This window comes from Trichechus manatus, unplaced genomic scaffold, assembly GCF_000243295.1.
Source record: "Trichechus manatus latirostris isolate Lorelei unplaced genomic scaffold, TriManLat1.0 scaffold00196, whole genome shotgun sequence".
Classification (NCBI taxonomy): domain Eukaryota; kingdom Metazoa; phylum Chordata; class Mammalia; order Sirenia; family Trichechidae; genus Trichechus; species Trichechus manatus.
The window spans coordinates 1,959,209-1,974,204 of NW_004444132.1; the positions used below are offsets into that span (position 1 = coordinate 1,959,209).

A 14,996-nucleotide genomic window follows, 5' to 3' on the forward strand; every position below is an offset into this window, starting at 1 on the left:
AAAGAGACTGGAGAAACCCCAAGAATATGGCCCCCAGACACCCTTTTAACTCAGAGGTGAAGTCACTTCCGAGATTTGCTGTTCAGGCGGGGGTGGACAGCCCCATAAAACAAAATGGGACTAATGAGGCACAGCAGTCCAGGGACAAGGACTAGAAGGCAGAAGGGGACAGAAAAGCTGGTGGTAGGGAACCCAAGTTGAGTAAGGACAGTGTTGACATGTAGTGGGGTTGTTACCATTGTCATAGGGCAACATGTGTACTAATGGTTTAATGAGAACCTATTTTGTTCTGTAAATCTTCATCTAAAGTGAGAATAGCAGGACAGCTGGAGGAACATAATCGATGTCACTGAACAGTGCATGTAGAAATTTTTGAAATGGTGTATCTTCAGCTATGTATATTTTCACGAAAAAAAAAAGGTTGTTGGATTTGTTAACCAATGTCATAAAACAATATGTGTACTGACTGTTTAATGAGAAACTATTTGTTCTGTAAAGCTTCACCTAAAGTACAGTGGTCCCCACAGCTCAGTCCAGCAATTTGATCCCTCAGGGAGTTTGGATGTGTCTGTGGAGCTTTCATGACCTTGCTTTGGACAAGTTGTGCTGAAAAATAGACTTTTTTCTGTTAGTGAATAACTGAAAGTTGAATTTCTTTTATAATAATTATTAGTAAATACAGGAGGATGCTATTCAGCCTTCTAAGGATTTAGTAGGCAAGTGGCTGTACTACTGAATCAACCTAGATACTAATATGGTGTCTCTTATTTATTGTTTCGTAAGTTGGTCATCATTTATCTTCTTCAGTGTGAATTGACTTTAAAAGAAAGGCACTGCATGGATTAGGATTGTATTCTTACAAAGGAAAGTACATTAATTTTTTCAGTTCAATTTTACTTCTATATGCATTTTTGTACTGAAACATGTTTACATTTTTATAGTACTTAATAGTGTCTCCAACACTTTTATTTTTATTACTTATCCTTTAAAGTAACCCCTTGAATTAAGTAAGGCAAGATCTAGTGTGTGTGTGTGTGTGTGTGTGTGTGTGTGTTTACAGAAGGGACTCAGAAATGTCACATGTTGCTCAGGGTCAAACATGAACTGGAAGGGTTAGGATTCAAATCTAGTTCTCCTAACTCCATGTTCGTTGTGGTTTTCACTGTACCACACTGCCATGACCCGTTAAAGGATTTGTTGAGCCTGCCTTCCAAGTATGAAGGCTTAAGAAATTTATGGAAGCTTTCATTTACTGAAGACAGATTTTGTTAAATGCTTAACCTTAGGAATCAAAATGCAAACAAAGCACAGTTTATGGATGTTTCTATGTTCGTTAAGGTTCTATTCCCAACGATACATAGCTTAATATATTGGCTTGTAATAAAAATTTCTACTCTTCATTACTAGAAATACTTGACTTCCTAAGTCATGTATAATGATCTGTTATTCTCTGAACTCTAACATTTGCAAGCTTCATATAAACTTTAGACTTCAGAGGACTGATTGTTTTTGTTTAACTTTCTCATAGAACTACTAAGTAGCCACCTCAGCACACCAGTGATCTAAGATCAGCTGGACCTCTGTGACTTCAACTCTAATGTCTACTGTCTGATTCATTGATTTGTTTATTAATTGAGCATATACAATATGTTAGCCATCATGCCTGTTGCTGAGATATCATGGTGAACAATAGGTTGAGATTCTTCCTCTCAAGTAGCTTATAACCTAATAGGTTGTTTATAAATAACCGAGTAATGAAATCTGTGTATTTATACTATGTATTGTACTTATATATTTGGGTTGACACAGTGGCTACAGCATTGAGTTCAATCAGCAATGATTGTGAGGATGACGGAGGACCAGGCATCAATTCCTTCTGTTATTCATATGGTCGCTGTGTGTTGGAGCCAGCTTGACGGCATCTAACGACAACTTATGTATTGGCATCCATGTTGTTAGTGCTGTATTGGGTAGTGGCTAACTAGGTACCAAAAACCCAAACCCATTGCCTTTGAGTCGATTCCAACTCATAGTGACCCTTACAGGACAGAGTGGATCTGCCCCATAGAGTTTCCAAGGCTGTACATTTTTACGGAAGCAGATAGTCACATCTGTCTCCCTCAGAGGGGCTGGTGGGTTCGAACTGCTGACCTTTTGGTTAGCAGTCAAGTGCTTTAACCAGTGAATTACCAGGATTGCTTTGGCTGGGTGCAGTTAATGGAATTTAAAATCTAGGGGTAACTGATATTGATATAAAGAATTTATGGTCTCTGGTAAAATTAATTGTTTTAAATGTTTTCTCAGATGCAGAGCTCTCTTCGGTCCCTTCGGAATAGTGCCGCTAAGAAAAGGGCAAAACTAAGTGGCAGTACTTCTGACCTTGAGAGCCCTGATTCTGCAATTAAGCTCGACTTAACTATGGATTCCCTATCTCGATCTTCCTCTCCAAACATCACCTCTTACAATGAAAGTGGAGTTTACAGCCAAGAATCACTGACTTCTTCTCTATCTACAACTCCCCAGGGGAAGAGAATAATGTATTCTATTTTTTGACATGTTAAATGAATGCTAATTATAATTTGTAATCTGGAGCCCTGATATTATATTTGAGAAAAAACTTTAAAACCATTGATATTCTGGTTTTAAAAATCTTAAAATACATTTAAAAAAGGAAGAATTTACAGATATTACCTTGCTTAGTTCTGGTTTGGGGTGGGGTTGAACAGAGAGCACAACCCTATCTGTAACTAGGGCACTTGAATTAGTATAAGACCTAATCCTCAAAGGACCAGTTGTTTTTGCCTATCTAAAATTTATCCTGATATTGTTTGTCCTCCAGCTCTTTTCTGGATCTCTAACTCTTTTGCCAGTTGATCTATAGCTAATATTGCTGCTCATTTTTAAACTCAGAACTGATTTCCTCTAATTTATGGACAAAATATAAAATTTACCCAGCCCTTATCCCACTATTTCTTATATCTTGTATTTCCATTATTTTGTAGAAGCTCGGGAACCCATGCCACAGCTCTTGCAGCTCTCTCAGGAGTCTCCCTACAGCAGTAGTGCTGGGATTGGAGTCCTGGCCATCCCCCGCTGACAGAATTTTCTAGCATAGCAATTTCACTGGCTTTTCCAGATTACTGCTATAATCTCTAAAGTTCAGTGATCCTGCCCCTGATTTATAGGCACCTTTGTTACCCTAGTCTAGGGCTTTGGGGAATCTTCTCCCCCTTTATTTTGGACAAAAACCTAGGAGTAAAATTGCTAGGTCGTAGGGTAGATGTATATTTAACTTTTTAAGTAACTATTAAACCATTTTCTAAGACGGTTGTACCATTTTACACTCCCATCAGTGATGTTTTAATTTCAGTAGTCTCATATCCTTGCTAACTAACATTTGGTGGTGTCAGTTTTTTCTTAATTTTATTTTCCTTTTATCTCAAACCATGTTTATGGTGGTAATACATCTATTAGAAGTAAATATTTAAAATTAAATTAAAATTATTTTTACTTAAGTGAACTGGGAACACTAACATTGTAGATAAGCAATTCATAGAATTAAACACAATTTTTGTGTGTAATTGTGGGTGGTTTGTCTCATCCCATGATTTTTTTCTCTACGTTTTTTATTTAAGTAGCAGCTTATTTTGCTGTGTGAAATTTTTTCTTACTGGATATTTCTTTGTTGTAATTGCCCAGGTAGAATAATATAATACATTTACAAAATGAATTTGGAATGGCTACATGGGCTGGTGAAATAACTAAGTTTATATTAAATTACAGATATTTAAATATTTATTTATCATTTATTTTAGACCTAAAGTCCTTCCCTCATCTTCCAGGAAGGTGAAATTTTATACTATATACTCCTACACTTGCAAGATTGTGTAAATAACGTGGAACCTTGGGGTTGGGGGGTACATTTTATAACATTTAAAATTGACTATTTCCTATATTGGCTCATAGAGTTAATCTGTCCAGGTATGGGACTCTGAGAGAAGTTCAGTACTCCCTCATTTATGGACTGAATTACCTTTAATGCATTTAGGATTTCTAAAACACATTTAAATTTAGTACCTTTAGAGCAGTGCTTCTCAACCAGCTTGCACCCTTCCTTAAGAATCACGGCCAAAGAAAATCACTGTTCTCATAGGAGGCTTTCACCTCTAGGTGGGTTGGGGAAGAAAAATTGTCAAGAACCGCTTGTTTAGAGACTGAAGTATTTTCTTCCATCCAAGTCAAATACATTAAATATAAATGTAAATTTGCAGTAATTTTTTCTAGAGAGATTAAACCACCACTGCTGTCTAGTTGATTCCAACTCATAGCGACACCATAGGGTTTCCAAGGCTGTAAATCTGTATGGAAGCAGACTGCCACATCTTTCTCCCTCAGAGCTGCTGATGGTTTTGAAACGCCGGCATTCCGATTAACAGTCAAGCGCTTTGACCACTGTGCCACCAGGGCTTCCTTCTAGAGAGACTATGCTTTTAAAATATTTAACATTGGTTTCTTGTTAGGCCCGTTGGCAAATATGCCTACTCCACTACTAACAATTGTACTCCTTTGAAAAATCTCCTCTTTGTAATATCCATCACTGGCTTATTGACATTATAACACTTATGAATTTGAAATGGTTCCCTTACATTCAGATGTAATGTTTTTCAGTTTGCTTTCATTATGTCAGGAAAGCACAGCAAAGAATAGTCCAAGAAGAAAGTGGCATTTGCCAAACTCACTTGTTGCAGGTCCCTTATGATATAGTCAAGCCTCTATTTTTGTATTATTATATGTGAAGGTGGATATTATGTTAGATAATTAGGGATCATTTGATTTGGCTTTGAAATGAATTCTCTGGGAACAGTTATTTTTGAACCAACCAGAGATTATACGGTACAAATTGGTGAGTTTTCGTTTCCTGTGGAAGTTGTCTTCTGAGTAACTAAGAATTGACCATGTGTTTAAAAGGTTGAAAGTTCAAAAGGTAAAATAAGATTACCAATAAAAGATATTTTTAGCCATAGTTTTTCATATCTGTTGCTGCCTTATTATCTAAATGTTTTGTGAATTATTAAAAAGAATAGAGAATGTGTGATATAAAAATGTTAAATAGCTCTGAATTTTAAATATTTATTGAAATTACCTTGTTTCATTGTAGGTCAGACATAGTTCCAACATTTGGATCAAAACCTGGCCCAACAAGACTTCCTTCAGCAAAAAGTAAAAACTCTCATACAGCTGAACAAAGCCCCAGTGCAGGTATTTGATGACTGTTTTATAAATCACATTTATAGAAAATATAATTTTTTAATTAATGTGAAAAACGATGAGAGTGTATTTCAGATTTAAAATTTTTGTAGTTGCCAGTCAAGACAAATCATTTTTTTAACTCCTTAGAAGGCCATTTTGGCAATAATAAATATTATATTATTCTTGGGAGAAAAAAAATATTTACCTGAGTAAATGATCCCCTTTTAAGCCCATAGGTATACCTATGCCTGGCTCCTACCTCCAAACTTGCTGGTTTAATTAGAATGGAGTGTGACCCGGCCATCAGATTTTTAAGAGCTCCCCAGGTGATTCTAATGTACAGCAAAGTTTGGACACCATGGCCATAGGCTGTGGCAGAACAGAAGAATAATTCCTTTAAAAACAATATTTAAATAGTGGTTAAGTTTAAAGGTATCTTGTGTTAAGAATTTTGTGAGCTGACCTAGAAGTCTCTCACTTAAAACATCACTTCTAAGAAAATACGTTTATTTACTAGTAATCATTTAGCAGAAAAATTTTTGTTTAGATTATTCAGAAAAAGTCTATTTAGAAAGGGAACTGCATGTGATTCTGCTTTATGGTTAGTAAAACTATATTGAATTGTGAATTAAATGTAACAAATTGTGATATAATACTTATTTTCATATGATCTCAATGTGAAGGTCCTAACAACTTTAAGGCTGCTCTATCTTACATAATTATTACCTAAAAAACCTTGTCTGTATCTAATTGTTCGCTAAGATTTTTAATTTTTAATTTGCTAAGATTTTTACTTCCAAGTATCCCTTAATTTCATCTCCTCTTTTTAATCCTTACAACCATTGCTTTAATTCACACTTTTCCTCATTACTTGCCTATTTAGCCTCCTGAAGGAGCTCTGGGGGCACAGTTAAGTGTTTGGCTTCTAACCAAAAGATCTGCAGTTCAAATCTACCAGCCCCTTCACAGGAGAGAGATATGGCAGTCTACTTCCATAAAGTCTTGGAAACCCTATGAGGCAGTTCTACACTGTACTTTAGGGTCACTATGAGTTGGGATTGACTCAACAGCAATGGATTTTTTTTTTTTTCAATTTTTGGTTAACCTAAATATTCCCCCCAGCTTCAATCTCGCTGTCTTCTAATCTGTTCTCCACAGTGCAAATCTGACTATGTTGCGCAGTTTAAATCCATTCAGAGCATCCTTCCATGATCTGGCCCCTGTGTGCCTCTCCAGCCTCATTTTTCGTTTCTCTCTTTGTATCTTGTACTCCAGCTAAATCAGACTAACTTCAATACTATTTCCTGTCTCTTTGCATTGGCAGAATCTAATTCTTCTGAAGAAGTCGGTAATCCACACCACCCCCAGTTCAGCTCTGAAAACACAGCTCAGTTGCTTTATCTGGGAAGCCCTCCCTATTTTATAAACAAAATTGATTGTTACATCTTCTGTGATACCATTACATCTTATACCAACCTCTATTATAGTGGTATTGCAATTATTTTACCTTTTTTTTTTTTTTTGCTGTCAGATTCTTGAAGCCCAGAGGTTATTTCCCTTTGAATATTTACCGAGTGCCTGCCATAATCCTGAATGCCTAGTTCAGCCATGTGTGCCTGGTATACTGGCTTGCACTAAACTAGTGTTGGACAAAGAACTACTCTGCTAGGCACAGGAAGAGTGTGCATGGGCTTTGGAATCTGACACACCCGAGTTAAAATCCCAATTTGGTACTTAATAGCTATTGTCACACTCTACAAGTTACTTAAAGGCTTTGAAACTCAGTTCCCTCATCTGATAATATAAACCTTGAGAAGGATAGTGAAGATTTAAATATATAACATATATAAAGCACCTAGTGCATAGTGTGCATCAATTATTTGTTCTCCTTATGAGGGAGACACAAAGAAATAGAATGCATAAATATCCTTCCGTCCTTTTTTAAAGGCCGATCATCCTAATCTGTTTTATAATTTTGTAAATATTTATGTAAATTTAAAGAGACATCTAACTGCTAGGTTGTATTTAGTTTGTAAAAATGGACCCCTCTTTTGGAAGAATGTCTTTGGAATGGGAAAAAAAAACGGATTTTGAAAACCTGGATTTGAGTTCCCCTCCGATCCTAGTTGTATGACCTTGTGACTCACTTAAATGTTAGTGGAGTGATTCGTCTTATCATAGTACGTACTTCTATATGCGGTATCCAGTGTTTTCCAAACTTACCTAATCCTAGGAATCACCTGGGGTGCATGTTACAAATACAGGTTCTGGGGTATCATCTCCCTCATACCTCATGAATCAATTTTCAGACTTAGAAATCTGTATTTTAAACAAATGACAGATATTTCTAGAATCAAGTTTTGGAAACACTGCTACTGATCAATTCACTGTAAGATATTCCTGGTTAAATTTAGCATGCTTCAAAATATTAATTTGCTAATGGTTTAGGATTTTATAAATTTGGATTTACATTTTTTGTGGGATAGAATTTGTTTTGTTTTCGGTAAGCAAGTGCTTTCTACAAGTTTATTGGTATTTAATTACTAGAACATGAAAATGATAATGCTTAGAATAAGGATTAACTGAAGAACAAGAACAAAAATAACAATTATGTAAAATTATAAATGTAGCACTTCCACTGAAGAGTTCCACGTACATCCCACCATTACCTATTACGGCATGTTGTGATCAATTTTCTGAATAATGTTGTATTAAACTTTACTTCCTGTAGCGTTAGTTTAGCATCACCTTTATTAGAAAGCATTTCCACCCAAAGCCAGTATCTTTATGTAGCTTACTTTCTGAATTAACTGTCAAAACTGAGAGGAATTAGAAAGATATTCATTTACTTCAGAAGTTCTATCATTGAACATCAGATATTTCTTGATGTTTCTCTGTGAACTGACTTAGTGCCCTTTACTCTGCAGGCTTCCCTAACCACACTACCACCAGTCTCCTCCTTCCCTCCCCCTATTGTGGTTTCTGTTAAAATACTCACATGTTATTAAAGATGCATTATATTTTACTATGATTATTACTTAATGCTTTTTACGTAGAAGCTATATATATATAAATGGAAAGTGACTTACCTATGTTGTAAAAGCTATTTTATGGTTTCAACAGCTACAAGGTAGTGATATAGGTGGTCAGTTTAAACATGTAAATGTAGATTAAATTTTTTACATTTGTTAAAAGGAGGCTTACATTAGGGTTTTTGGTTTTTGTTTGGTTTTTAATTGGGAAATAATAACATTTGGGTGTTTACTATGTGGAGTCCTGATGGCGCAGTGGTTAAGAGCTTGGCTGCTAACCAAAAGGTCAGCAGTTCGAATCTACCAGCTGCTCCTTGGAAACCCTATGAAGCAGTTCTACTCTGTACTGTAGGGTCACTATGAGTCGGAATTGACTTGACAGCAGCGGGTAGGCATAGGCCCTTTACATATGTTTTTCTCATTTAATCTTCGCAACAGCCCGGAAGAATAACGACTATTATCCCCCATTTAAAAATGGGGTAAAGTGTCTTCCCAGGTTGTCTCATCAATTTAAGTGGCTGCACTATGATTTAAACCAGGAACATCATTCCAGATTCCAAAGTCTTAATCACTTATGTAGTTTACTGCCTCAGTAACCAGCCCAGTATAAACCTCATTACATGGGGTGGGGTTGCGGGGTAGGAGGAATGATATAGGCATCTCTCAGTCCACAGTTTTTAAATTCTGGATTTTTCAAATTTTCTTTTTGGTGTAAAGTTAAGAATTTCACTTACACATTTAAGTGCCTGTCATATTTTTAAAGCATATATATCTTTCAAACATTGAATTTTGTATTTTCTGTTGTAATTTTAAAGCTTTTTTATGAAATGTAGTAAAGCTTATAATAAATGTTCATATGTGTAAGTTAAAAATTACTATAAATTTTAAAATAGGTTAAAACTTTTAAAATTTGTAACATTATGTTACTGACTTTTTAAAAGGTTAGAAGGACAGATGTATTTAAAGAGGAGATATTTACCTATCATGTAATATTACCTAACTCACTCAATGAACATTTTTATTTGTTTTATTTTATAGGGATCTCAGCATCCAATGTAAGCATAATCGGTCAACGTATGAACTATGGGTGTGGATGTGGCAATTTTGAAGATGATAAATCGTATGACATTTCGCCTAGTATTCTAAAAATACAAAATAAGGAACACCCAAGACATTATAAGCATACAAAAGGTTAGTACATTTCATGACAAGTTGATTTTTAAAAATTGAATGTCTCTAAATCAGAATCCTCTCTTAGCATATCAATAAAAAAAAAATGAACTGAGAATTACTAGTTGTGAGATTTTTAATCTTGCCCTTTTGCTTTTATGTTGTTGCCCAAATAATTTTGCCAAATAAGGGAGTTCACAGGTTCGTGTATTGGTTTATGGCCTTGCCTGAGGAGCCAGTCTGGGGAAGCAGCTGTCCAGGAGGTTAGAACTAGGGAATCCCTGCTAAGTTCATCCCCCAAAATACACAGACACACACACAGTTTTTAAAAGATGTTTTACCACTAAAATGGAGTGGAGAAAATGATGTAAGTGACTCCCAGATGCCTAGTTAGGTTGTAACTATGGAGTAAAGCTTTGGCAACACGAGTATAATTTCCCTGTGGTAGAACTTGGGAAGGCTTCTTTTTTATCACTAACCATTGTTAACTATTTATATTCTTTTTTTTTCTTTTTTAATTTAGTAGCAAGTAGCAGCACTGTAACTACTCTGATCTTGTCTTCAGAGATTCTGTTATAGCTGCAATTTTTTTATTTCACTTAAGAATGCAAGTGGTTTTTAAGGGTGTAAATATTTAAGTAAATAGAGTAATTGTAAATCACCTGTATTTAAGCCTTGTAATCTACCAGTAAGTGGGAAAGTAACTGGCTTTTTTTTTTTTTCCCCTGTGTAGCAACTGCAATGGCAATAGGGTCAACTTCCATACTTTGTTATTTCTAATCATCTTAAGTCATGTATGTGCAGGTAATCAGGCATTGTTAGGACTGTGTGTGTGTGTGTGCATGTATGTGTGTGTGTAGAAACAACCCAAATTGAGTAAGAGGGAACTTGATTAGAATCTTTTTCTATAAATTTTCTTAAAATTTAATCTGTGATATAATTCAGTATATTTGTTGACAGAGATGAGTTGTCCATTGTTTTTTACAAGACTGATAGGGTTTTTCAATACTTATTTACATGTTTTATCTCCTGTGAAGACACTGAAGGACAAAAATACTTTTCTTCTTGAAGGTAACTCTTATTCTTAAATTATTACAATTTTTCATTATCTTCTTAAAAATTGCTTTGAATTTTAGAATTGTTTGAATGCTAGTGGCATTATTTTTTGGATGGCAGAGCCCTGCCTTTTTAAATTTTTTGACCAGTAGTTAATTCTACTCCAGGAAATTGCTTTGCACTCATATTTTCAGCCTTATACCAAACACTTACTAGATATCTGGTCAACAAAATTCAACATGTTCAAAACCAAACTTAAATTCCTTTCCAGGCCTGCTCCTCTTTGCTGTCCATTTTTATTTGTAGCATTTACTTTTCCCCAATTTTGATGACTTAAAACTTTAGAATCATCTTTGTCTGCTTCTGCTCACCCTCAAATTCAGACAATGACCAATCCTACCACTTCTAAGTCTAACTGTATATATCTGCTGCCACAGTTGTAATTTGGGTTTTTATTACCTCTTCTCTAGATAATTATAAGAGCCCTCCTGGTAAGGCACTTTGCCTCTTATTTTCATCTTTTTTTAATCCAGGCTATATACCCTTCCAGAATTATCTTTCTAAAGTGTAGTCAAAACCTTGAGTAGTTTTCCTGTTTCCCGCAGAACAAAATTTCTAATCTGTAGTTTGACTTTTTTAAGTCAGACCTTTTTAAGCCTTGACGCAGTATAACTTTCTTGCATTACCTCTTAAACTGTTGTTATTGAGTCGATTCCAACTCATAGCAACCCTATAAGAGAGTAGAACTTCCCCATAGGGTTCCAAGGAGCAGCTGGTGGATCCAAACTGCTGACCTTTTGGTTAGCAGCCGAGCTGTTAACCACTGTGCCACCAGAGCTCCACATTACTTCTTAGTGTTCCTTTTTTTCATACTATATGCTCCAGCGTTCTTAATACTGGATGTTTTTTTAGTTTGCTTCTAGAGTCTACCTAGAGTGTCCTTTCCCAATCTTAATGTGTCCAGATCATGTCAGCTTTTTGAATACTGGCTTAAAAGCCGCTTGTTCAGAAATCTTTCCACATTTCCCCGTTCTGGAGTAGTCTTTTCTTTCTGTGTTTCTTCATCCTACCTTACAGTTAATTATTCATTTGTGTCTCATTTCTTCCATACTAAATTATAAGTCACTTAAGAGTAAAGATACCATCCTATTCATTTTTATATCTCCATTATGCTTTGTATGTAATGGTGCTCAGTGATCACAGGTTGAATGAATGGAGTGCTGATGAGCCAACTGAAACTACATAATAAGGTAGCTTTGGACAAAATCACTCAAAAATTACATCCTCAGTGGCTTTTATCAGAAAAACAGAAAATAACAAGTATTGGTGAGGATGTGGAGAAAGTGGAACCCTCATCCATTGCGGGTGGGGTTGTAAAGTGGTGCAGCCACTGTGGAAGACAGTGTAGCAGTTCCTCAAAAATTAAGCATAGAATTGCCATATGACCCAGCAGTTCTACTTCTAGGTGTGTATATACTCAAAAGACCTCAAAGCAAGGTCTCAAACAGATATTTGTACACTAATGCTCATTACAGCATTATTCACGGTAGCCAAAAGGTAGAAACAACCCAACTGTCCATCAACAGATGACTGAATAAACAAAACGTGGTATGTACCTACAATGAGATATTAAAACCCGATGCCATTGAGTTGATTCTGACTCATAGCAAGCCTATGGGACAGGGTAGAACTGCTCCATAGGGTTTCCAAGGAACACCTGGTGGATTCGAACTGCTGACCTTTTGGTTAGCAGCCATAGCTCTTAACCACTATACCACCAGGGATTCCAGTGGTATAGTATTCGGCCGTAAAGAGGTATAAAGTTCTGATACCTGCTACAACATACATGAAGCTTAAAAACATTATGCTAAGTGAAATAAGTCGGGCACAAAAGGACAAATATTGTATGATCCCACTTACATGAAATATCCAGAAAAGGCAAATGCATAGAGACCAAAGTTTATTAGTTGTTACCAGAGGAGGGTGGGAGGGGGGAAATGGAGAGTTAGTGCTTACGAGGTACTGAGTTTCTGTAAGGGGTATTAGAAAAATTTGGAAACGGATAGTGATGTTGTTGCACAGCATAGAGAACATATGTCACTGAATTGTGCACATAAAAATGGTTGAAATGGTGAATGTTTTGTTATATATATTTCACCATAATAAAAAATTTTTTACATTACATCCTCAAATAATCAGGTTAAAATAAATATTGAGTGCAATGCTGAATGCAATAAAAAGGCTTCCAAAAGATGTATGTGAATGGATTCATTTTACAAGAAACTTAAGACTTTTTTGGGATTAGCTTTCAGAGCCACCTCATCTTCCCATTCCTCTTCTCTGTTGGCTGCTTTTTTTCCATCATAATAACCTGGAGCCCCAAATACTGACTTACAGAAAGTGATTAATGATGATACTTAGAGTGTTAGCAAACTAAATCCCATATGTTAATATTTTCTCTCTACTTAAATGAACCAGACAGAAGTAAGAAGGAGAGATTATATAAGCATAGTTTGTGTGTAAAGAATCCTTTAAACGTATATGTGTGTGTGTGTGTGTGTGTGTGTGTATATGAATTGAGAATTAACACATCTTTGTTCAAAAGTGAAAAAATAAAAGTAAAATTAAAAACGATTAATTATATCAGCTTCTCTGATAATGAAGTTAAACTACTTAGCAATAACATGCCCTTGTATCTTTTTCCTTGTGAAATTTGTCTAGTTATTCAATCATCTCTTGACTGTTATGTATAGATTTTATGCCTGTGAACTGTTTGTTGGGAAGTTACTCCATTTACTAAAATATGCTTCCCTTTATCACTGAATATCTTTCTGGGCTACTGGATTTTTTTGTCAGCTGGTATGTGCTATAAGAATGCAAACTAATTTTGATTATTACAGATTATTCTTAAATAAGAAGGTAAATGTGAAAAAATATCACCTGCAAGGGTTTCCTTCTTTAGTCTCTGCCATGTTCACCCAAAGCCAAAACAGTCATTTGCCTTAACAGGTTAGCAAAATAATCTATCTACTTACTTTTTAAAAAAGTCAGTTTTTTGATCAAATTTACCAGTAGTTAACTGCTTTGCTTTCATTGACCCTAGAATAATTTTGCTTTCCTTTTTTTCTGCCCTGATTCAATCATCTAACATGTTTATTGAGCACCTGCTATGTGCAAAACACTGTACTAGTCTCTAGGAAAAAATGCTAATAAAAAACAGGCATAGGTCCTATCTCCGTGGATCTTACAGCTTAGTAGGAGAGAGAAATAATCACAAACAGAGATAAAAGTTAATTTGGATAAATACAGGGAGTTGCGAGATTGACGTAAGCTGTTTTGGGAGGTTAGAGAAGCCTTTCCTTCATAGTTATGCCTTTGTCCTAGATTGTTTTGCTGTGATTATTTGCTCGGAATCCTGGCTGCGTAGTGATTAAGTGCTTAGCAGCTAACTGAAAAGTTGGCGGTTCAAACCCACCAGCAGCTCTGCGGGAGAAAGATGTGGCAGTCTGCTTCCGTAAAGATGACAGCCTTGGAAACCCTATGGGGCAGTTCTACTCTGTCCTATAGTGTTGCTGTGAATAGGAATCGACTCCATGGCAATGGGGTTTATGTCTCTCCCACCTGTAACCCTGAAGTGTGCAAGCTCCTTAGGGGAAGAAAGATTTCTTTTCTGTCTAATGCCTGGGCATAGTAGGTCTTTTAATTATAAATATTTATTGAATTAATGGAGCATGTGCAAGTAAATAAATTATAAAATCTTTGTATGAAGTAAAATCTCAATTTTAAAAGGCCATGTTACAATATCCTAAAGTATCATATAGTAAGTAAATATTTTTAAATGTGGGGTCTGTATTTTTTTGTTTTTTGTTTATAGGATGTACAGGGTCAACATCAAATTTACAGCAAATTTCCAGTTTTGACTTGACATCCACAAATACCTTATCAGAAGACTCAGTAGTAGTTGTCGGAAAAGGTATTTTGAAGTTATTTAGCTTTTTAACTTTATGTGCTCTTCACGCCTAAGCAAGGTATATCAATAAAGAATAGAGAAGAGTATAATGTAGGTATTGAATAGAATTTGTTTTTTTAAAAATTATTAATTTGAAAGAATTAGAAATGAAAACTTACCTTTACATTTCTACCTTCTAAAAAAACTACAGTCAATTTATCTCAGTAATTTTCAGAGTCAGGAAGCGTCAAAAGGAGATAGAAGGAATACATAGAGTCACTGTACAAAAACCATTGGTCAGCATTCAGCCATTTCAGGAGATAGCATATGATCAAGAACCGATGGTATTGAAGGAAAAAGTCTAAGCTGCACTGAAGGCATTGACAAAAAAACAAGGCTCCAGGAATTGACAGAATACCAACTGAGATGTTTCAACAAACAGATGCAGCACTGAGAGTGCTCACTCGTCTATGCTAAGAAATTTGGAAGACAGCTACCTGGCCAACCAAATGGAAGAGATCCATATCTGTGCCCATTCC

The 14,996-nt window shown here is 35.6% G+C and overlaps 1 protein-coding gene across 5 annotated transcripts in view; it reads left to right on the top strand.

The window, feature by feature from the left end:
• Positions 1 to 14,996, top strand: part of TOGARAM1 (TOG array regulator of axonemal microtubules 1) — a 97,963-nt gene that overhangs the window by 39,103 nt on the left and 43,864 nt on the right. For all 5 annotated transcript variants that reach the window (XR_002825830.1, XM_023741982.1, XM_023741983.1 and 2 more), the window contains exons 6-9: positions 2,305 to 2,537; positions 5,159 to 5,259; positions 9,321 to 9,473; positions 14,383 to 14,481. Coding sequence is in view for 4 of the 5 variants with exons in the window: in XM_023741982.1 (XP_023597750.1) it covers positions 2,305 to 2,537; positions 5,159 to 5,259; positions 9,321 to 9,473; positions 14,383 to 14,481 (586 nt within the window). In the remaining variant the exon portion in view is untranslated. The remainder of the gene's footprint in view (positions 1 to 2,304; positions 2,538 to 5,158; positions 5,260 to 9,320; positions 9,474 to 14,382; positions 14,482 to 14,996) is intronic.